At 38.0% G+C, this 23,434-nt stretch overlaps 1 protein-coding gene across 2 annotated transcripts; it reads right to left on the minus strand.

Moving 5' to 3' along the window:
• Window positions 1–827: 827 nt before the first annotated feature.
• psip1a (PC4 and SFRS1 interacting protein 1a) lies at window positions 828–23,174 on the minus strand. 2 transcript variants are annotated; one of them, XM_041784299.1, is made up of 17 exons: window positions 23,039–23,174; window positions 22,578–22,667; window positions 22,266–22,342; window positions 21,207–21,345; window positions 21,020–21,109; window positions 20,622–20,714; window positions 18,598–18,657; window positions 18,448–18,508; window positions 17,824–17,917; window positions 16,965–17,145; window positions 16,755–16,834; window positions 16,458–16,513; window positions 15,366–15,436; window positions 12,327–12,428; window positions 12,025–12,226; window positions 5,268–5,358; window positions 828–1,467 (listed from the first exon to the last, which is right to left on the minus strand). In XM_041784299.1, exons 2-17 carry the CDS (start codon window positions 22,647–22,649, stop codon window positions 1,437–1,439), a joined length of 1,500 nt encoding a protein of 499 aa, XP_041640233.1. In that variant the 5' UTR covers window positions 22,650–22,667; window positions 23,039–23,174; the 3' UTR covers window positions 828–1,436. The 2 variants fall into 2 exon arrangements, with proteins under 2 accessions (XP_041640233.1, XP_041640234.1); XM_041784300.1 differs by lacking the exon at window positions 20,622–20,714.
• Between the last annotated feature and the right edge of the window lie 260 nt (window positions 23,175–23,434).

Genomic DNA, 23,434 nt, shown 5'->3' on the forward strand with positions numbered 1-23,434 from the left:
TATCTCATAATTTTGACTTTTTATCTAATAATTTCGACGTTTTATCTCATGATTTTAACTTTTTATCTCATGTTTTTTAAATGTAGTTGATTTTTTATCTCATACTTGTCTCAATGATTTATATTTCAACTTTATTTCATAATTTCAACTTTTTATCTTAAAGTTAGGACTTTTTATCTCATAATTATTACTTATCTCGTAACTCGACTTTTTATCTCATAATTATTATTTTTTATCTCATAATTATGACTTTTATCTCAAAATTGTGACTATTTATCTCATAATTACCTCCGCCAAGGAGGTTATGTGATCGGATGGGTTTGTTCGTTTGTTAGTTAGTTTGTTTGTCAGCAACATAACTCAAAAAGTTGTGGACGGATTTTGATGAAATTTTCAGGAAATGTCAGAAATGGTACAAAGAAGAACTGATTCGATTTGGGGAGTGATCCAAACCACTGTCTGGTTTCAGGAATTTTTTTAAAGGATTCTGTACTACTGAGGAATAGGGCTAATGGCAGAGGTCTGCGCTCTCCGAGTGCTTTTGTAGTTATAACAGGATTTTTTTTTTTTTTTTCAAGAACTGCCTTACTTTCACGTTTTTTTCCTTTTATTTGGCAGAAATGGGCTTCCATATGTTTACCCTAAGCCAAAAAAAAAACACACACAAAAAGACAGATTTGGGTCACTTCTAACTACAGTTAATGCAGCCTTAGATAAAACTTATGAACTGCTCCTTCAAGGTGTAAAAGTAAATGTACATTAGTGTTTTGCTTTCTCAAACAACTTGATTTACATCCAAACAATAAAAATGAAGGTTCACAGACAGGTTAAGATACTGAATGTACTACTTTATTATAGGATGCTGTATACGGTTTACAGACAGGCACAAAAATACTCTTATTTACATCTATGTTAAAAACAAAAACAAGTTTTAAAAAAGAGACATAAACATGGTTAAAATGAAGATATCTAGAAAGAAAAACTTTGGCAAACTTCAGATTTTTGTTGTGCATCTGAGTGACAAAAGCATTTGTGCAACCAATATTAGTAAACATGGTGCATCACACTATAAAACTACAGTGATTTAATTCAGTCCATTATTAAAGTCAAAGCAACTAAAGGACCTAGGAATGACTGATGGCATGAAAACCCATCTATTTCAGTTGTAAAACAGGATCAACTGATGCTGTCTTTGTGAGAATGTTCAGTAAGATCCCAAGATGTCTGCAAAGGAAAATAAAATTGGTCGGTCTTTGTGTCAGGTAGTGACAGGTTTGATGAACTGAAACCTTCAAGCAGCAACTTCAACAAAGTCAGTAAACTGGAAAACACTGATCATCGGTCCTCCTCAGATAGAACCAGGCAGGAGATCGCAGTTTGGACTAAAGTTTTTAAGGTAGAGCAGCAGTTTTATCCCTGTTCCTTATGTAGAAAACTCAAGTGGACTCTTCCTGGACCTTGGGGGCGCTGCAAACAAAGAGGAGTAAAAAGTCAGGAAAACTGAAAAACTATTAGCATGCCTTCCTCTGTGAGAGGAAACCAGAGTACCAGAGAAGAACCACACATGCACAGGGAGAACATGCAAACTACACGCAGAAAGGCCCGGTCTGACTGAGGTTTGAACCACAAACCTTGCTGTGAGGCAGCAGAGCTAAGCAGCACTGCATCACCATGCAGCCCTAAATCTATCATATATGTCCTAAAGCTGTTGCTACTTAACAGAGAACTAAAATATGTATCAATCCACTGCATGAATTAGTTCCAACTAAGACATAAGCCATCCATGACTACCTCTCTTGTCCTATACATTAGCATGATGTTTTACCCTTTTATTGGTTTTATAAATCAATCAAACATGGCCAATATAATTTGGCCTTTAGACATAAAAAGTTACAAAAAAAACTCTTTTTATGTCAAAGTGAAAACAGATTTCTACAAAGTAATGTCAATAAAACAAAAAAATGTCACGTAAAATAAGTACATAAATATTTAGTAGATGCATGATGCTGCCGCCACCGTGCTTCACAGTGGGGATGGTGCGTTCATGGTGATGTGCAGTGTTTGGTGTCCACAAAACACAACATTTTGTCTGATGGACAAAAAGTACCATTTTTGTCTCATAAGACAAAAGAACTTTCTCCCACCATGGGGTCTCCCAAATGCCTTTTGGCAAACTCTAGTGGCGGTTTAATGGGTTTTCCTAAACAGTGCCAGTTTCTCTTTGCCACTTTCCCATAAAGCTTTTACTAGTGAAGAACCCTGGCAACAGTTGTATGCAGAGTCTCTTCCATCTCACTAGTTTCTTTTTTTCCTGGTCACTCAGTTTGTGAGGGCAGCCTGATCTAGGCAGATTTACGCATGCTCCATAATCCTTTCATTTCTTGATGATGGGTTGAACTGAACTCCAGGGGATCTCCAGTGCTTTGGAAATTTTTTATCCATCCCCTGACTTATACTTTTTACTAACTGTTCCTATGAGTTGCTTGAGTGTTCTTTTGTTTTCATGGTGTAATGGTAGCCAGGAATACCAATTAATCAGTGACTGGACCTCCCAGACACAGGTGTCTTTATACTAGAATCACTTGAGACACATTCACTGCAGCCATTGAGGGTGATTATTTATGCAAGCACTTATTTTACCTCACTTTTGTTTTTATTTAACTAGCATAATTTTGTAGAAATAAAAAGGGTAAAAAAAAATCCAAGGAGGTGAATACTTTTTTGTAAACATCATGGTTACCACAGATCCCATGCATCGGCTGTGTATTCCCTTAAAAACTGGAAGAGGTTTGACAGTCAACATCGTGGTAGAGACTCTAGGTTAAAGTTTTAAAGACAAACTGATAAACCAAGTCTGCAATTCTTTACATCTATACAATGGCAACCCAAAAATTCTGTTTTAAATCTGTAACTACAGCATAATGAGGATAAGATCGGAGTTACAGTTCAACAAGTGCAAGAGTAAACTTGTTGCTTTCAGCTTAGTGTGTCCATGTCTTTTTAGTTACATTTTTTGTGAGATTAATATTTGCTGGGGATATTTTGACATTAAAATGAAAAACAAAACAGACATTGGCAAGGGCTCTGTTTTCATCAGCTGATGTATTAATGACATCACATCAGGTCACCCTTGAAAAAGAGATCTTTGATCTCACTGGAACTAACCTGGTTAAATAAAGGTTAAATGTAAGACCATAGTAGGCTGAAAGTCACCAGTAAACACGGTCATTAATTAAGCCAGAACACTGGGACAATTATGTCAGTGCAGGAAGGCAAACATCAGAGAAACTGGTTGTAGACTTATCTGACTACCGGTCATCACAGTCTTCAGTCTGAGCTGATTTGATATTACTATTGATTACTTATATTATTAGCCGAGTTCTGATCTCGAAACAGCAAGCATGTATTCGACCTAAGACGTACACTGCAGAGAGCTTTAAATATTTTGCCTTCACTCCAAAGTGGATGTTACGTTGTTCACCTCTTAGGTTGTATTCACTTAAGGCTCGATTCACGCAAGCTGCGCCGCAGCGCGATCCCCCCCCGGTGTGCTGGCTTGCTTTCACACTAGCAACACTGAACCATGCCTGGGCCCACTTGCGTATGTACTCAGTCTGATACAGCAGGTGACGTTATGCACAAAGCTGGTTTAAAAACCTGCCAAGGAGGAGAAAAGAAGAAGCAGCTTCCACAGCAACCACTCAGGTCATGACCTGAGCGAAGATTGTTTTCTTTTAACCCGGCAAAAAAGTTGACCGTGCCACCAAGTGTCATTTATAATCACTTTTTAAAATGCCAGCAATGTTGTTCTTGTTCTTGTTCAGTGGATTAAATGTCCTTGCACTGCAGGGATACAGCGTTTTTTGAGGTAACGGGAGACTTTCATTGTTTCTTCATCTCATCTGACTGACTCCAACTTGTGTTCATCATTAAGGTGAGTCATGAAAGACCATTTGTTGACTTGATTTTGCAATTTCCACCTTTTATTGAGAAAAAATGTCAACAAACTGCTGCACCTTGGAAAGAAGTTTAGTTTTTACGATGACAGAGAGCTGATACGAAGCTCTGTCCCATACCTGGGCACAATTGCATTCCCACCTCCGAACCATGCCAGAGTCCACTTGAATCGCGCCCGAGGCCACCTACCCAAGTGGACCCGGGCCAAGTGCCTGGGCACGGTTTGTTTGCATTCACACTGACCAAAACAAACCAGACTTTGGGCTCAAGTGCACTCAGATCTGGGACCAGGTCCCTAGTGTGAAAGCCACCTTAGTTTCAAGCCTACTACTACCATCATTTTTAAAAAAGTAATGTACACTTTGTGAGCCTGTACTATAATCTTACCACAGTGCATCAAGGCCGTTTCATGCATTTATTCCCTTTCCCTCCTCGGCCGTCATAATCTGTAATCTGTAATGTGTGAAATTATTCACACAGGAGGTGTATGTGAGAACTTAAATGTCCGATCGGACACTGTCAGCTCCCTAATGGAAAGTCTGTGATGTCCGTTTGTGCAAACAGAGCAGGCCATTGTCCGTGGAATTCCATGTGAGTGAATGGGTGTGTCAGTGACGAAGCAAGGAGTGCAGCTGCTCCGTGCCCTTTTCTGCTTGCATGTTTAATAGTCTCCACGATTTGGCTAATACAACGTTTTTAGATGTGCCACTTCCTGTGCTTTCAGCAGAACATCCCGCTTCCTCAAAGAGTAGGTGAAGAGGTGCTTCATGAGAAAACGTCCTCCTCTTTGAGTTGTTTGAAGACAGCCCCAGACAGTGTCTGTTCTGATCTGATTCTCTGGACATTTTCCAAACTTTAAATTTAAATGTTCAAAAAAAAATACGCCTTGGCAAAATGGAAAAAGATTTTATCAGAAGAAATAAAAGCAGCCTCAGTTTTAAGATTCAGACCTCAAGTAGGAAACTATGAGCTTGAGGCATTTACTTGAAAAAGCTTAAATAATGTATTTGAAACACGTCTTTTGTGTAGAGCGGTTTGAGGATAACTTTGAATGCTATAAAATAAAGGTCACTGCTTATGACAGCACTCTAGGGTCAGACACGGCGAATTCAATGCAAGGGAAGATTTTAGTAAGAATAAAATATTTTTATTCTACATGCCCTTTTGTCTTTGTTTAATTCAATAAATGTCTGACTTGCTCTTCATGTAAAACCTAATTTAAGTAAAACAGCTCATCTTCAGTGTCTGTTGAATTTCTTGGTGCAAACATAATCATTCACAGTTATCACCAGCTGTGCTGAGTATAATACCTGTGATTTTCTCCAACCGTTGTGTCCTCAAGTGCCTTCTCCGTCTCCTGTTTCTTCCCTTCGGGGCTCGTATCACCATTTGTCATCTTGTCTTCAGGCGGCGCATAGAGAGACACACACACAGACTCAGTCAGAAGGAGCATCACTACACAACCTAAAAGCACCGCAGAGAGGACAGCACACAGGAGCATGTGATGGCACATGCCGAGCTCCAGACCTTGGTGAAAAAATACAATTTTCCATCCATTTTGCATGCCTTGCTGTAGAAAGAGACCTTTTCACAGAGGCACTCCTTTGAGTGGGAGTACAGTATGTACATCATAAAGGGAATGAATAGAGTGAGGATGTGGCTGCAGACCTCTGATTATGGTCAGTGTCAGTACCCAGAATGCTAACCACACAGATCCTGTGATGAGCTCCAGGAAAGAGGAGAAGAAGCCAAGGGAAAGCACAAAGCTTCAAAGTCTCAGCTACAAGGTTGGTTTTGAAGACACGACTGAGCTCAATTGATTTACAAATAATCAGCAGACAGGTCTTATGATGTCACACAGTCACTGGATCCTGCCAAAGCTCATTGCTAAAACTTCTAATTGTGAATATTATGTGTCAGCTCACCATTTACTTACTGCCAATATCTGCAACTTACTTTCAATAACTCTAAACCAATTTATAAACTTGCAAAGGTAATTCAATCATAGTTCTTCAACCAGTTCCCCTTCAGAAAAATCTAAAATACTGTACCACACAGGTGTGTAAGGCTCAACCTGATTAAAAAATAGACAGCATCTGTGGATTCACAAAGTAAGGCAGGGTCCAAGTTACAACACATTGATAAAGATATTACATAGTGAATGATTTCAGACATTTTTAAGCCTATATATTGAAATTATGGCTTTTTTTATGCTTTCATGACTGTGACAGTCAAGGGTAGAGGCATGATGTTTTCAGGGTCTTAAAAGTACATCATAGACTAGTTTGCCTCATATTTCTGTCCAGGTACACATCCACTAAACACAGAAAGCGGGCCACTTCTGGGTCATCCACCAGTTGAGAAGCAACGATTTAGACCAGTGGATCTCAACTTATCTTGCGTCAGGACCATCGCCACTTCTTTCATGATAAATCATGACCCTAATTTCTTCAATTTTTTTCAATCATTATCAAAGGTTTTAATCAGAATTGGGCCAGTTTAGACTTGAAATAGGACCAAAACTATGACAGGACAAAGAGATTTATCCTTCAAAATAAAAGCACATATAAACTTTTTGCCACATACATTTTTCCAAGACCCGTTTAAAAAGGCTTTGTGACCCACTTTTGTGTCCCGACCCACCAGTTGAGAACCAATGCTCTAGTGCATATGTAAGACATAACAGATGCCGCCGTCAGCATAGTAGAGTGATATGTACTTATATTATACAGCTCCTCAGTAGCTACCCAGTACTTGAAGTAAACTTTAAGTTGAGTACATTTTACATTAGTAAATTCTAACTAAAGTAAATGGACTTTTACTTGAGTACAATATTGTGTACTTTTTCCACCCATGGCAGTGAGGTTTAACCTGTGTTCTCTCCTCTCCAAGTCTGATGCGTATCAACAGCAACATACAGCAAGCGTGCTCGCTTTGCAAAGCAGCGCTGTCACCTTGCCTGATGCTTTAACAAAAGCTGTGTACTGCAGTGCATCAACTCGGTTTTACTTAAAACCAGAACTGCAGCATTCATATAATAATGGCTTAAACAACTATTTAAAGGTATGTTTCAGCTGATGACTCATTTTTTAAAGCCCATGATGATTTTTTAAGAAGCGGGCTGTGGCATTTAACGAAGTTACCGAAACAGATCTAACAGAGTAGCCGGCACAGCTGCTAAAGCTAAGTAAACCAATAATAAACATATTATTTCTGACTAGTTCTTCAAAATATAAGTTCACAGTTGGTATTTTATTCATGTTCTTCTATTATAAAGATCCAGGAAATGTGGTATTGTTGACACACCTCAGCAGGAGAGAAATGAAACTTGAAACTAAAGGTGCAGTTACAAAGAAGTAAACACAGAGGGACTTGTGCATTCATTTACTATTTAAAAAAAAATGGGCACTTGAATGATTGCATGATATGTCATGCATAACATCTCTGCAGCAAAAAAAAGTTTAAAACTGGTATTTTGACACAAATTTCAGGTCAAAGAAATATTGCACCTCCTGCGATTTGACAATTGCGGGAGGCCATATTGCGATTTAATCACATTTTCAATTAATTTCCCAGCCCTAGTTGAGTATGCCATCACAGGCTTGTTTTGGGGGTTTTAACACCTGAATATGTATTTAATTGCATTATTACATCGTTTTATTGTGTAACATGGCATTTTATGCCAAAGTTCCCAGCCCTACCTAAGGTCTGAATTTCTTTAAAGCAATGGTACCATTCAATAACTTTGATCATTTAATCTATTCTATGTTGTTTAACCCACATGGTATCAAAAAGTAGTACAGTTCTCAGCACCCTGGTCACATGTTCAAATCCCCATCCTGGCACCTGGCTTCCTGGTGCATGTCCTCTACCATTCTCCCTACATCTACTATTTCTCTTCAGCTATCCTATCTAGAAAAAATCCTTAAGATAATTTTATAAATATTTGCAAAAAATGTTTTTTATGCAACTGAGAAGGTAAACCAACCTTTAGCAATATCCAGTGAGAGTATATAATCTGAGATTTTGTTTTTCATAATCTGCAACTATGACACATTTTCTGCAGAGCCCAGAGAAATTTCTGGCAGACTAAATATCCAATTCAAAATCAATTTGAGTCCAATTCCTGCAGTGTTTAGCTTGTTTGGAATAGAAGAGCTCAAAGGGAACACAAGCTGAGAGAAATGTAAGGTGGCTGGTCACACCTGCAACAGTTCTTCACATTCTTTTCGTTCACTGTCTTGGTAATTGACAGCAAATCAGCACCCAACAGCTGTTGCGTGTGCTTGTTTTTCTCTATCACACTTCATGCATGGGCTTTAAAGAATATCCAGATTATAGCCAGTAAAACGTAATACTGATATGATATCTTGTACAGCTGCTGTCTTCTGTAGTCTGGACATGACTAGTTTACTCCGTTTGACAGACTGTAATCAGTGCAGAAAGTATGAATGAAGTATGACGATGACATTAGATAAAGAGCCGAAAGCAACAGGCCAACGTCAGTCACCTTTAATCTGACCCTCTGACATGTTTATACCACGAAACATCCACGACTAATCATATCATACGGAAAACTGCTTGTTCTTCAATGACATCATGGGCTGTGATCATGGTGGCTCAGTTTAAACACGCTGCACTCTAGTAACCCTTGAAGAATGCGTAGAGTGCAACTGATAACACATGCAAGAAGAGAGAAATACTTAATGAAGTCGTAGCTGTTTGTGAATCATCATCAGTACATTCAGGGTGAGACCAGATCACTCCATGATCACAAGGCTGCTCTTTTTTCATTAAAAACAGCTGCTTGCTGAACAGTATCCTGCTTATTTAACATCGAAATGTGTTAGTGAAATGTGACATAACACTGCCCTGGAAATACTTTTTGACTCAAAAAAAAGGGATAGGACAAAATTTCAATATGGCAAATATAGTTGTGTAATACCATTATAATGTTACTGCTGACATAAATCAACATTTTAATTGAATAAAGGCCACTTGAAACAGATTTTCTGCCAAGTGGATTTGCTGAGATAGAAGAAGAAAAAAACAACAGGATTAAAGCATGACAGGATGTGAAACTGACATCAAATTAAAATGAATAAATCCATTAATCCTGCACTGTACCTTCTCAGGGATATATTTCATGGTCTTCAGTTTATCAGATATTGTGATCTATCATGATTGTACCACTGAGGTGTTTAACCCAGGAGTGACCTGGCTTTCATACACAACATAGCAGTCAAAAGTTGATGCTTGTGAGTTGATGCACTTTACAACTGTCCTTAGATCTGGAGAGGAGATATGTAAAGTGTAAAGTGTAGACTAGTTGAAGTGCACTGGTCTCCAGTGCACTGAGAGGCTGCTGGAGGTGTCTGAGAGGACTACAGCTACAGTTATCCTGCAGAGGGTTGAAACTGCTGATATGGTCTCGCAATGATAACTTCAATTTTGAGATCGAAAAAATATTTTTTTAATATGAATTATTTTGCGTATGTTTATGTGAACAAATTGGCAGCAAAAAAGTCTCGCGCAACCTCTGTCCCAGGGCTTCTGTAATGACGTGATTTTAAACCATGTTTGTTTTGGTCTGAGTTTTTGTTCAGTCGACATTTAATTCCATCGAAGGTCTAAACTGAAAAATGTTTCATTAAATAAGTTTGATTGTTTAAATTTTGATCCTGATTTCTTATCACTGAGGTTATGGCAAATATGAAGCCAGACCAAACAGAAGTCTTCATAAAATAAACTTGCCTGTTTACTTAAACCATTTCTATTGACAATAAAGTGAGAAAAGGTTTACAGGAAGATTGAGGTTTTTGTAGTCATTGTAAAACTGAGCTGTCGTTAAACACTTTTCTTTCATAAACTGTTTTTTGTTTACCATTTTTCTGGCACGATGACCACAGCTCTTCAACCTATTTCTATGAATGGAGTGGCGTTAAATTTAAAAAACTTTTCCCGCCGTTTGATTTAATCAGACATGCTCCTCCTGACTTCATCATCGTAACAGTACCCAGACAAGGGATTGTTTTTTCAGAGGTCTGCTATTATGAAACAACAGAACAAATGAATCTGTGACTGCATGAGCATAGTCAAGCTTCAACACAGCTGTGAAATTAACAATGATAATGAACCGTGAAGCCATGTGAACAAATCTACGAAGATAAAACACAGAACTCCAGACAAACAGGCAGAGGGCAGGCTTAAATGATCAGCTGTTTGTGTCTTGGGTACTCCTTATAAGGGCAAACTGCTATCTCGTCAGAGCCTATCCCACTGGATCGTGGAAGCCATCTCTGGCCTACCATGTTAGGGGCCTGCAGCCCCCTCAAGGCCTGAGGGCCCATTTCACTAGGAACATGGCCACCTCTTGGGCTCTGTTTAGAGGTGTCTTAGTGCAGGACATCTGTGATGCGGCGAGCTGGGTGTCGCCCCACACTTTTGTCAGATTTTACTGACTGGATGTTTCAGGGCCATCTGTGGCACAATCAGTGCTGGAAACAGTCGCACTTGGGTCACTTTGAAAACTGGTGCTAAGTCTGTAATATTTTATGGCTTCAGGATGCTCATGCAATCTGGGAGTTGTCTATATCTCCCATAGTGAAACACCGAACGAAGTTAGAAAAAGAACTTTGGGTTACTTGACGTAACCCCTGGTTCTTCGATAACAGAGTGAGGTGTTTCACCTCCATATCCCTCCTTGCATAGGCACAGTAAAAAACCTGCCTAGAATGATTTGACAGAGGCGGGCTGACAGTGATAGTATAAGGGGGTGTGCCCCAAGCACAGTCCGACCTGTCTGTCACAGACGGACGTTGTGTCACTGGAGCTTCCAAATAGGTCACGCCTAAGCGATTCCCATAGTGAAACACCTCACTCTGTTATCAAAGAACCAGGGATTACATCAAGTAACCCAAAGTTTTGCAGGCACTCATATTTGGTAATCTAGCTGTGACAAGAAAGTACTTTTTGAATGGCTGTTAAAGGTTCAGTCTGATGGAGCTCAGGTGACGTTTCTCATGAACCCATCAGTGCTCTGCAGTGTTTCAAGTCAGTTTGTCATTTTCTAAATATACGCAAAATCCTAAATCTAATCCTGGCAGATGTAGGAGAGAGTTCTAGTTTTTCTCGTGTTTTTCAGTCAAACAGTCAGGTTAGATCTTTACTTCCATAGAGATAAGATAGCTATGTTAGGGGTAAAGAAGTTTTGTTGGTTACTTTGGCAGAACTCTCCCAGAAGTTTGTTTTCTAACTCATGTTTGTTGAAATAAATGTTTAATGTGGACTGCATATTTGTTTTTGGTCTTCCTTGGGAGTGAGTAAAAGTGAGGATCACTTTTAGAGTGTTATCTGGTCTACCCTAGCCCAGTCAGAACAGTAAGAGCTCAAAAATGATTATCTTGCTGAGTTGGTAGAGGAGGGCACCCCAAGTAAAGATGCAACAACTCCCTCTCCGCTCATTTCCTCTTTTCTCTGTTTGTTTTATTTAATAAAGACAAAAAAAAACACAAAAAATCTGAAAAATAAACCCTGCAAAATATTGCACGTGTTTTGTACTCTTAAATACTATAATATCCTGTTTTGGGGGGTCTCCCTGAGGGAAAAAGCTCATACAGTCTTCCCAGGTGCTGTCTTGAAAAGCTTTTAAAACATCAACCCTGGGGTGCACGGTCGAGCTCTAAACATACTTTTTTCAGGACAACCTGGGCTTTAAGAACATGTGTGCTGCAGTAATGTCATTAATTTTTTTTTTATGTTATGGGACTATAAAGACAAAGCTGGCAGCTGAGAGGAGAGAGGAGGATCAGGAGAGGAGGGAAGAACTTTCTTCCAAGCAGGGAGGGCCAACCGAACCTGGGGGCGGTGCTCCACATGACATCACGAGGGGAAAATCTGAGAACGGCTTGTTTTAGCACACAATTTCTGAAGGTGAAGAAAAAAAGGGGGGGGGGGTTCTTGAGGGGATTGTGGACGGGCGAGGGGCACATATTCTTGTCAGAAAAGCCTTTTAATGAAGCATTTCACATATTATTTATACTGTTAAATAATACATTAAAAGAGTACCTGGGTTGTTTTCCTTGGCTTGTTCTACTTTCTTCAGCGCTCCTTTCTTGGCCTCCTCATGCTGCCGCTGTTCAGCTAAAGACTTGTTGAGCACCTGGCTGAGCACACAGTCACCTTCACCCACCAGAAACATGCTCTTAAACTTGTTATACAGCATGGTGGCCTTGTCCATGATGTCCTGGCTGGCCTTGAACCTGCGGATCTGTAAAAACGTTTCACACATCAAAAGGCTTGGTGACAAACTCGGCTATAATGTTATTGTCCATTTTAAAAAAACAGTCAGGCTTTGACTCTAAATGTACCTTTTTGAGTGTGGCGATGAGTTCACTGTGCTTCTGCAGGTGCTGGGTTGTGACTTGAAGGGTGCCAATCTCATCTAAAGCGTCCAAACACTTCTTTACATCCTAGATGTTGGAGCAGTGGAGGTAACAGAGGGAAGACAACAGTTATAAAAAACAAAATAAAGAGCTGGGGCTCTACAGTGTGTAGGAATGACTGATGATCTTGTCCTTATCATTATGAATGTGTTTTTTCTCCTTTTCTAGGTTAAACAGTAATGATTTGGTCTCTGTTAGCGTCTTAATGGATTTATTTTATAAAGTTAATGTAATGAATAAATCTTTTCTTTACATAAAGTACTTTATGAAGCTGTTTAGCCTGACCCACATTGAGTAAACATAACTCACACTGATGCTAACAGCTATGTGAACTGGCGTCAGCATATGTTCTTTCATTAAACTTGACCTAGAACAAGGAGGTCGGGCAGCAGGATGATCAATTATCTCAACTAAGAGTACTAAAAACATATCTGTGCTTTACTAACAAATAACAAATGTGTGGCAAATTTTGGGAACAGCCCAAACTTAAGATGACCGATGTCTCAACTCCCTTGAATATAAGAAAGATAGAGTATCATCCTCTATGCTAATGAGGGAAAAATGTACTAGATCACCCGCAATTTATAAGTAGAAGAAAATGTCTACAGTATACTCAAAAGCTAGATCACTCTGTTCAGGCCAAATCACATGTTTTTCAAGACTATTTTGGGGCTTTTCATGCCTTAATCAGAAAGAGAGGACAAGGGGTGATATTAGGATTCAGGATTCGTTTTATTGAAAACAAATATCTGTAACATCCCTGTTAACAAGAATAATAGTAACACGCAGTAACACTGGTTTTTAACCACAAAATATTCAATAGGAAAAAAGTTTTTTGCTATATTTTTCAATTTGTAGTGGGGTCATTATTATCAAAATATTACTAGTTCATTATTTTGTGAAGGATTTAATATTGCAGGTAATTCTACTCACTCTTGAGCCATATTTTAAGTTCAGTGCCATTTATCTTTTCTATTGACAAAGCACATGTACTGCGCACTATTACAACCTTTTCTAAACTAAGCTATACAACAACATTCAACTGACAATTTGAGGAACTAAATGGGACTGTCGATCATTTAACTGGTTTTTAAAAATTACAATGAATCTCAGAATTCATGCAGCTCTTCGCAATTAATCTCACCTTTCTTTGTCACATTTTAAAATTTGTGTATCATACTTGAAACACAATTTTGTGAGACCGCTTTCTAATCACCATGATAAATAATTTACTTAAAAACCTTTAGTATACAATCCGATACATTATATTTTGAAAAGCCCTCAGTTGCCAAAAATGCCCCAGGTATCATATTAGCTACAAAAAAAAATATGTGAAATTATATTGTAATTTTTCTTTTTATGGATGTTGTTGGAATATTAAATAAACATCTAATCCCCCCCACCAAAAAAAAAACCATTTTTTAGCTGTTATCTGAGGTATTGGGCTTTAAAGAGTTAAAGCTGTTCTGAACACTTGCAACTCACAACCACCTGCTGCTGCCTCCGTGTCTGTCTGTGTGTACCTGTTGGTCTGATTGAGACATTGGAATTGAACTAATTGTGGGGTGAGACTTTGGTGCCTGTTTAAACTTTGTTTAAACAGGCACCTGGAAAGTCCTCTATATATTATTTTCTGACAATAATCTCTTAAAATGTACATTGTGACTCCAAAAAACCCTTTTCTAGCAACATTACTACAGCATAGCAGAAAGTTAAATGGAGCGTCACCAGTTAATTCAGCACCAGTCAAACCATGACACCGATTCCATTCATCAATAAGTTATTATCAAAAAAAGGTGACATGTAAGTTAAATCTTCAGGCTGTTTTTGTTATTTCTTGGACATCAAAAAAGCATAATAACATGTTATCAAGGATTTTATGATCATTTAAAACTTGATTTCAATTTTCAAAATTATTCGTATGATTTTACATGAGGTCTCTTGCGGCCCACCTAGTAGCCCCAGGGCCCACCAGTGTTCCCTGGCCCACACTTGGGGAGAAACTGACTTAGAATATTATTATTAATTACATCATTATTCAAAATGACTACTAATATATAAAATAACAGTAGTTGTACAACTTTGTCTCGTGCTTGTGTTTGTCATATTTTAGGGGTGCTGAGATGAAATTTGTGATGCTTTTGCACCCCTAGAGAGAGTCTAAAATCGCCAGTGGACAGGACGGTGGTAAAGTTGTAAACAAGGATCAGGGAGCATGTGTGTCATGTGGCGAATGATTAAAGGTATACGGCAAATCCAGGGCAGCTGCTAAAAGGGCTGTAGCACCTTTAACTAAGACATGAAGTCAAGCCTTTCTGATATGATGGTTAAAAATAGTAATCCAAAGAAACCTAAATATATGCATTCAAAAAAGGCATTGCTAGAAAGACCCTGATGGCTCTAGATGACTGCTGATAAAATCTGAGGCTTGTTTTCCTTGCTATACTTGCATCTCTTGCATTCAACTAACATATGTTCTTGGTTCTGATTGAAAAGAGGAAACTAACTTATGATACTGACAATTATAACTTTTAAAAGTCCTTAAGTCTTCAGAGGTTGGTACTTTGTTGTCAACACTGTTACAAGCAGCATTGAAAACAATAGTCGAGTGTGATTTAAAAAAAAAAAGTCCAAAAACAACAGTTTTCTTTAGAGGTTTCAGAGCCCGATTTGAACCCTGCACAGAGAGGAGATCTACTATTTATCAAATTTAATGGCTACTTAAACAACTGAAGGATGAGAGCATCAGTGACATTCATCTTAAGATACTGTCTTTTTTTATCTTTTGCCCTGGATTCCCAGAACACCAAAAGTTGTGGGACCATTAAAATGTTGTAATACTTTGTCTTTTTCAGAGCATGAAAAGTAAAATGATCTGATTTGCAGAGTTCTCAGTAGAGAAAGATGAACTGTAGATAAAGACATAAAATATTTGTGCATAGAAAGTGTTTGAGTTGAACTTACAGGGTTGTCAATTTTCAGTGAAATCTTGATTTCACTGTGAAGTTTCTGGAGTTTGGAGTCAGTGGATATCTCTGTAGAAAGGAAACAAGTTAATGCTTTATGCTGTAATACGACTTGTTATATAATTCAACCAGGTGTGAGGTGACTCTTTATCACCTTGCTTTGTGGCTAAAATGACAGCTGAAGTCAGGACTAGATTTTAAGCACAGAGCTGTGAACAAGTATTTTTTTCCCATCCTGATTTCTTATTTTGTTGTATATATGTCACATTCTAATTTTTAGGATCATCAAACACATTTTTATATTAGGCAAAGACAACCCAAGTTAATACAAAATGCATTTTTAAAATAATGAATTAATCTATGAAGGTAAAAAGTCATCCAAACCTACCTGGCCCTATGTGAAAAGTAACTATCCACCCTTTGTTAAATCAAAAGCAACACATCATGCCACCAAAGTCATTGACATCTATTAGTCTGTAAAGGATTACAAAGCCATTTGTAAGGCTTTGGGATTCCAGCAAACCATGATGAGAGCCATTATCCACAAATGGAGAAACTTGAAACAGTGGTGAACCTTCCAGCCAACCAAAATTACTTCAAGAGCACACTGATGACTCAATTCAGAGGTGGAGAAGTCAACCTCTGAGTGTGGACTCTGAAAGTCCACCTCTTGAAAGTAAGGTTTTGGAGTGGTCTAGTCAAAGTCCAGACATGTATCTGCTTGAGATGCTGTGGCGTGACCTTCACAGACCAATCACACACAAAAAAAACCTCTAATGTGGCTGAATAAAAACAATTTCACTTTAACTGTGCTGAAACATAGGCTTAATGGACAGTTGCATGTCAGACTGTGCGTGTGTGCATAGGTGAGTTTGTGCATCATGGGTGTTAGCAGCAAATAATGCAAAAATCTCAAATTTGAGAACACCATCATAGAAAAATAAACACTCCCACAGCACCTGAAAAAATTACCTGGTCTTACCACTAATCAAAATAAAAGCCTGTAAAGTATTTCTTTTTCGATGTTTGTCTTGCTTAGAATGCCTGGTTTAACTACTTCTGATGTTTGTATTTGGACTGTAGCAATGACCTTTTTTCTTGGCTCCTGTCTTTTCTTCATTCTTCTTCCCATCATCTTTGTTTGACCTGCAAAACACATCAACCATGTCAGACATCCTTGTTTTCGTCTCCAAGGGATTCAACTCAAACTATTTTGTCCCTTCATTTAATTTCAAACTCATTCATTGAGGTAATTTCCTCATAAATACTTTTCAAATTCTTTCATATCACTCAGTCTTCAAGTCTTTGGATCTTGGACCAGAGTCACACACATCATGAAACAGTATTTTTGTGTTCTGTTTCTGATGGGCTCTGTTTGCATACATACTCTCTGAGTTCATCTGCTTTTTTCCGCCGCACATCCTTTTCCATTTCTGAGTTTTGGTTTTTCTTTCTGCCTTTGTTTTTCTGGAATTAAAAGACATTATTTAAATGAAAGTATCATACAGACCAGTCAGTTCTTTATAAGAGACCAACACTGGTGTTTCAGATTGATAAATTCTATCTGCAGAGAGATTTGCATGCTGCAGACACATACCTCTTCATCGTCAGAGGCTGAAGAGCCTTCCTCCTTAGACTGCTTCTTCTTCTTGGCTTCAGGCTCCTTCCCTTCTGCATCCTTTCCTTTGCTTTCCTCCTTCTTCTTCTTCTCCTCCTCTGCACCCTTTGACTTGTCCTCTGTCGCCCTCTTCCTCTTTCTGTCTGACTCAGCAGTGTCTCTTCATGGGAGACAAATAAAGGTTTGTTTAGGCAAGTTAAAGTCAATGCTAGATACTACCTACATGACATGCAGTGTTTGGACAGTTTTTAGAGTTATTGACTATATCTATATAGCAACTTTTATTAAAAAAAAAAAAAGAGAGATTAAGGTGGAGAGATGGACGACTAAGGTACTAAGGCAATATAAAATCTTACTGAGCTGAAAGGAAAAAAACACAAGCAAAATATTAAAACTAGACAAAACAAGCAACAAAACAAAATTAGGAAAAAAAATACTTATAGTATTCAGGTAAATGCCATTTGAAAAACAGCACATTTTAAAAGTATAATGATGCTGACAAAAACAACTGAGCATTGAAATAAAACCATGATTTATGAATTCCAAATAACTGAAAATAATGAGCATAAATATGTGGGATTGAGGTTTAACTGAAAAACTGAATACACTCAGCTTCTCAAGTTACTAGAGCAACTACAGCTGCAAGCACCTATAAGTTTATCTCACATCCACAGCTACTTTACTTTGGTTTATACATCTGTTGAACGGAGATTTAGGGATATTTCATCTATACAGATACAGATCAGTGGGAGTGAAAGTATCACACGTGCACTGAAACATGAACAGCTGGGAGATTTTTGTATTTATTTGTGTCTGTTGTTCAATTCATGATAGTTACATTTCATTTCCTGAGCTTTGCTGTTCCCGTTGCTGGAGCAAAAGCATCTTCTCATTCTTGGGCTTTCTTCCTCTTTTTTTGGGGAGTTCTCCACCTGGTCACATGGGTGTAAAAACACAAAAAAAATTATTTAATGCAGAAGGAGAATGAAAGCTGAAGAATTCAGCTAATATTTGAGCTTCATGTATATATTCATGTCTCATCTATATGAACTTAGCTTTTTGATTCATTCCATATTAGCAACTTATCTTAAAATGTTTAGAACAAGCTTAAACTTTTAGTTAATGATCCTTTAAAGCAGGGTTCACACTAAAATACATTTGTCTTATTGGCCAGGTGCCACCTTATGTACCAGGTAGCTCACAGCTAACAAAATTTACCTTGTTTAATTTAGTGTAACCATGTGAGATTTGAAGTTTTGAGAGTGAGGGACTCCCTGGCTGTGGTTTTATCAAACTGTAGGCTGCAATGTGCTGTGCTGGTCATCTTATTGCACACCACACATGTTAAGAAGTGTTAGGTCTGTTATAATTCATCGTCATCTTAAATTGGTTAAGATTTTAAAACAAATCTCTTTGTGTGTGCCAGGCTTAAGGCATAAAGCTTTAAGGGGGTAGAGCTTACCTGTGGCACTAATGGGACTTGCAGGAGCATCTTCTTTCTCAGTCTCTGGGTCAGCTTCACTCTGGAAAACATTTCCAAATAAAAAAATTATACTATATAATTAAAAAAACACAAAAACTAATATGTCAACCTTAGTCAAATACTACCAACCTTTTTCTTTCGTCCTCTCTTGGGTTTAGGAGCATCAATGGAATCTTGCTGTGCCGAGCCCTGAAATGTGACACCTCAGATGAATTCAAAACAAACATACAATGCTTTTTAAAATTATTTCTAAGTAAAATAAAACAGGTTCTCTTATATAGGCCAGGTATGTATGCCAAGGTGACAACTTGCCACATAAAATCTTCGATGATTATGGTCCAGTTTATTTTGATCAACAGCACCATCTAGTGGATAAGTGTGATATTACACTTATGTGTAGAGGAAAAAAAGAAAAAATAGAAAATTTGTTGTCATTGCCTATTTACTTATTATTATAATAATAATATTATTTTGTCCATATAGAGACGTAATAATGTGGTCATAGATGGCTTTAATGGGACAGAATTCATGCTATCTTTTGTAATTGATAATGATTTTTTTTTTATTTACATTTTTAATGAGATCTTTTGGAAGCAGTTGAATTTAGGGATGCACTAGGGCTGGGCGGTTATGGCAAAAATCAAAATCACAATTATTTGAATTGTTTTCCTCAATTACTGAACAATTATTCCATACCTGACTCTGTTTCTGCTATAAATTTTTGTATAATTTTTTACACAACTGAAATGTGTTATTTTTTAGAGTTTAATGCTTCAATCTAGGGCTGAATAATTTGCAAAAATAATCTAATTGTGATTGTTTTTCCCAATATTGCAATTGCGATTTTAGGTTCCCCATCTAATTTGTTGTTTAACAAACACAAGCAATAAATCACTCTTTATTATAATAAGCACCATATTAGATATATTAAACTAAGGATAAATAATTTAAAAAAAGAAATTCTAAACGAAATTTTGGTTCATATGGCAAATTTGATATCAATTGCTATTTTTGAAGGAGATAATCATTTCTTTGTTATTCTTATTTTTTAAAGAAAAAAACGCACACATAAAGAAGTAGGATTTTTGTAAAAAAAAAAAAAAAACATAAAAAAAAAACCTTGAAAGTTTGCATATGGTGTAGAGCATAAAACATCTCCTTAAAAAAAAAAGTTGTATCTGGTATTTAGACTTATTTCAGGTTAAAGAAATATTGCACTGACTGCAATTTGAATATTGCAGCAGACCATATAGCGGTTTAATCTAATTTTCAATTAATTGCCCAGCCCTACTTCAATCTTGTGTTCTTAGTGAAGAAAATAATGTGGCTTAATCTATTAAATGTCGTTGCCAATTTCAAGTAATTTTTTCTGGTCTGACCTCCAGATAAAGATTTAAGATGATACTTTCCTTAAAAACTGTCATTGACATCAGTTACTGACACTGATATGGGGTACACTTAAGCCATCAACAAGGATAATATACCTAATACTACCACAGACCTGTCTTTCAGCGTCTCTAATTAAAATATGTGGCTTATTCAAAATTTTGCAGCAGCTGTTATCAGGGTCTTTATTCAGAAAATTGCAGAACAATTATACACTCACCAGCTTTTGAGTATGGTACATATTGTGAAATGTTTCAGAGATAGAATGTGAAGTGTCAGAATATTCTCACTCATCTAAAAATACTACAGACATACACTGAGTGATAACTTACCTTTCTCCAAAGCACACAGAAAGCCATGCAAAAATAAAATCACATCAACTGATTGCAAACAGCAGTTTAGTGAAAACATGAAAATGGAAAGGCGGGAAATGGAAATCCGAAACACAGCATATGAAAAATAAAACACACTTTCTGATTGTTTATTTCCAATCTAGAGACAGCTGTGCACAGCATTAATCGATCTTGAGCCGTTTGATTTTTACAATTTGGCACCTCAGTGGCTTTGCAAACGCAGGTAGCCCCTCTAATAAAACCACCAAACACCTACACAAGTTTGTTTCCATCAACAGGAACTCTGAGTGAAACAGAAACAAACTAACCGCTAAAATAAACACCCAAGTGTCACATGCTTCCCCACTCAGACCAAATCAGGCCACCTACACCGCATTAACGATTCCAACATGCAAAAGCACCAAAAGTACGTACATCCTGGTTCTGAGGACCCTGCTCAGTGACCACAGACCCTTCCTCCTCCTCCTTATTCTCTTTCTCCTGCTCAGCCTCACTTCCTGCTGGAACCTGAATGCACCCAAGACACGACAGCATAGGATGCAATGTGGCAACGTCAATGAGTCTTCAAAAGGAGAAAAGTTAGAAAGTATCCCTCTGTTTCACACACTACTCTTATCAATGGTAGGGTCGCTTCGAAAGCCATTACCTTTGCAGGTATGTCAGTACATGACAAAGAGACATGTTAAAGGATTACAGGACAAGCAGCAAAAGAAGAAAGAAGCTCAAAACACATGACCAAAACATTAGCATGTCATTGCAGGGAAGCAGCATTGTTTTGTTCTTAAGGGACCGGTTTAAAAACAAAATCTTACCTTAGATTTTGTCCCCTTGTCTTCTGCTTCCTCCTCTCCCTCTGTGCTTGTGTCAGCTATCTTCTCAGTAAAAGAAGCTGGAGGGACCGGCTTCAGAAGAACAAATAAAAATTAGTTGATTCTAAGACATAAACAGTATCCAAACACAATGACAACAATCTTTGGAGGACTCCGAATGAAGTCTCACCTTGGGTGCGGTGAGTTCAACTTTTGGGTTATTTTCAATCTCCCACAATCCTTCATTGAAGCCTTTCCTCTTGTTGGGCTTGGCATACTTGTCTTTGTTTGGCAGGTAGGGGAAAATATCTTTGGGGCCAAGAAACGCTCTGTGTGAAAATAAAGAAAAGCACAATATTTTTCATTGAATACTTCTGAAAGCATCAAGCTGTAGTAAGTGTTCATCACGTGAGATGCAGACTAAACAGACAGGTGAGTCTGTTCAGCTGAACATCAAATATTCAGGTACCAAGAGAAAGGCTTAAACAGTGCACAGGAGAGCTGGAAACAAGAAACTGAAGACAGTTGATGAGTAACCTTATGTTATCTGTATTCTTAGTTGAGGATTTACATTATCTCTGTATTAAATAGCAATTTTCAAAGCCAGAAACATTGTTGAATTTCTCATGTCATTGTAGTTGCCAGAGCAGAGCCACTAAGACAGACATATCATGACAGTGCTGGACGTTACAGCAAAAACTCGTACATGAGGAAGTGTAAACTGCTAGTGGAAGCTGCCACTCTGTTGCTGTATCTCACTTTCAGCTCGTGTTGCTAACTTATGATGGACCACTTTGTGTTTTTTCTCCACCACTGGGGGCAAATTCTGTCACCCAAGCAAACCCCATGTGGCCCAGATAGGCACTGCTCAGCTCCATACACCCCTGCTGATTATTATCAGAACTCAAGAACAACTTCACTCCATAAGGTGTACTACATGGTAAATCACTGTTTTTGTTTCATTAATCAATTTCACATAATGAGGGGGGAACGCTGTTTAAAGTAGTGTGAACAACTTAAAGTTGACTCAAACCACTAATTTTCTTGCATATTATTACGCCACAGTCTGTCATATTTTCCTCTCAGTTATGCCTGTTAAAATAACAATTGATTTAAGTTTACCAGCATTTCTAGAAGTATCCTCTTTAAGCCAATATTCTACTACTAAGCAAATAATTAGTGACCATTTCACTTTATTGCCCATCAAACTTCAGGAAATAACAAAGGAAGTGCACATTTGTCTACTTACGTTTCATGGGTGCCAAAGAAGAAGATCGGAAACTTGATGTTTGATGGTTTCACAGCTCCATCAGGAACTTCATCGATCTGGTATTAAAATAAAATGAAAAAAGTGTTCATCTTTGGCTGAAAGCACCAAAGGACAACAGTATGGCCTTTATTTGTTTATACAACTGAGGCATGTCTGTGAGTTGAAAATGTTTGTACTGTCTTTTTTGAAAATGGTGTATGCACTTGCTGTTAAATGTGAAGCAAACTTTATTAAATTGTGAAACATGATCCCAAATGAATGGCATGGCCTATGATGGAGGCCTAGACTCACTCTTGCAGGCCAGTGTGGATATCCCTTCATCTTGGCAAAGATCAGATCACCAGGTTTCCAGTCTCGAGCCATGCTAAATGTATTACCAAGCTGCCAAAAAGAAGCATGTCAGATTAACATGTTGCGCATGTGCTGTCTGTGTAATAAGGTACATCTGCTCTGGTATGTATAACGTGTACACATTCATTCAGTGCCCCTCCCCCTGACAGCTACCAGCGATGTTTCACATCTAAACTTACTTAATCATGTCAATTCGATTCAGTCAATGAAAACACTCTTTTATTCCACACACAGACTAAGTAAACTCTTTCTAATCTTACATACCCCTAGCAGCCCCTCAGTGCTCAATGAAAACGCGTGAACCAGATGTAAGAAGAGCAGAAACATCAACAAACAGACCTGCTAGCTACTGCATAGCTGCTAAATGCTGACGAAACTACGACCACGTATACTTTACTAACCTCTAGCTTATTCAGACGTGTTTGGGAAGGTCAGATATTCGTCTTATCGCGGCAAAGTGATGTTGAAGCAATTTTTCAACAGGAAAACACAGTCGGAAACACGTTTTCCGCTCCCGCGCAGGACGTCGTCGGACTGTACCATTACATGCCAGGATGGGGATGTGAATGTGACTAAAGTGGGTTAATGTATTGATTATTTGTTTTTAAATAACACTGAAAGCGCTCAGTAAAGTATGAATAAAATGCCAAGTATCTTCCAAGTATAATTGAGGTCATAATGTGTTTATTAATGCTACTTTCATAAATGCACCCGCGCTGAGCATCTAACCCTTACGAAGATCGTCTCTACAGACATTTGATTAGACGGACTAGTCTGAAAAAGTGGGCGTCAACTTC

The sequence above is a fragment of the Cheilinus undulatus genome, linkage group 4, assembly GCF_018320785.1.
Source record: "Cheilinus undulatus linkage group 4, ASM1832078v1, whole genome shotgun sequence".
NCBI lineage: Eukaryota > Metazoa > Chordata > Actinopteri > Labriformes > Labridae > Cheilinus > Cheilinus undulatus.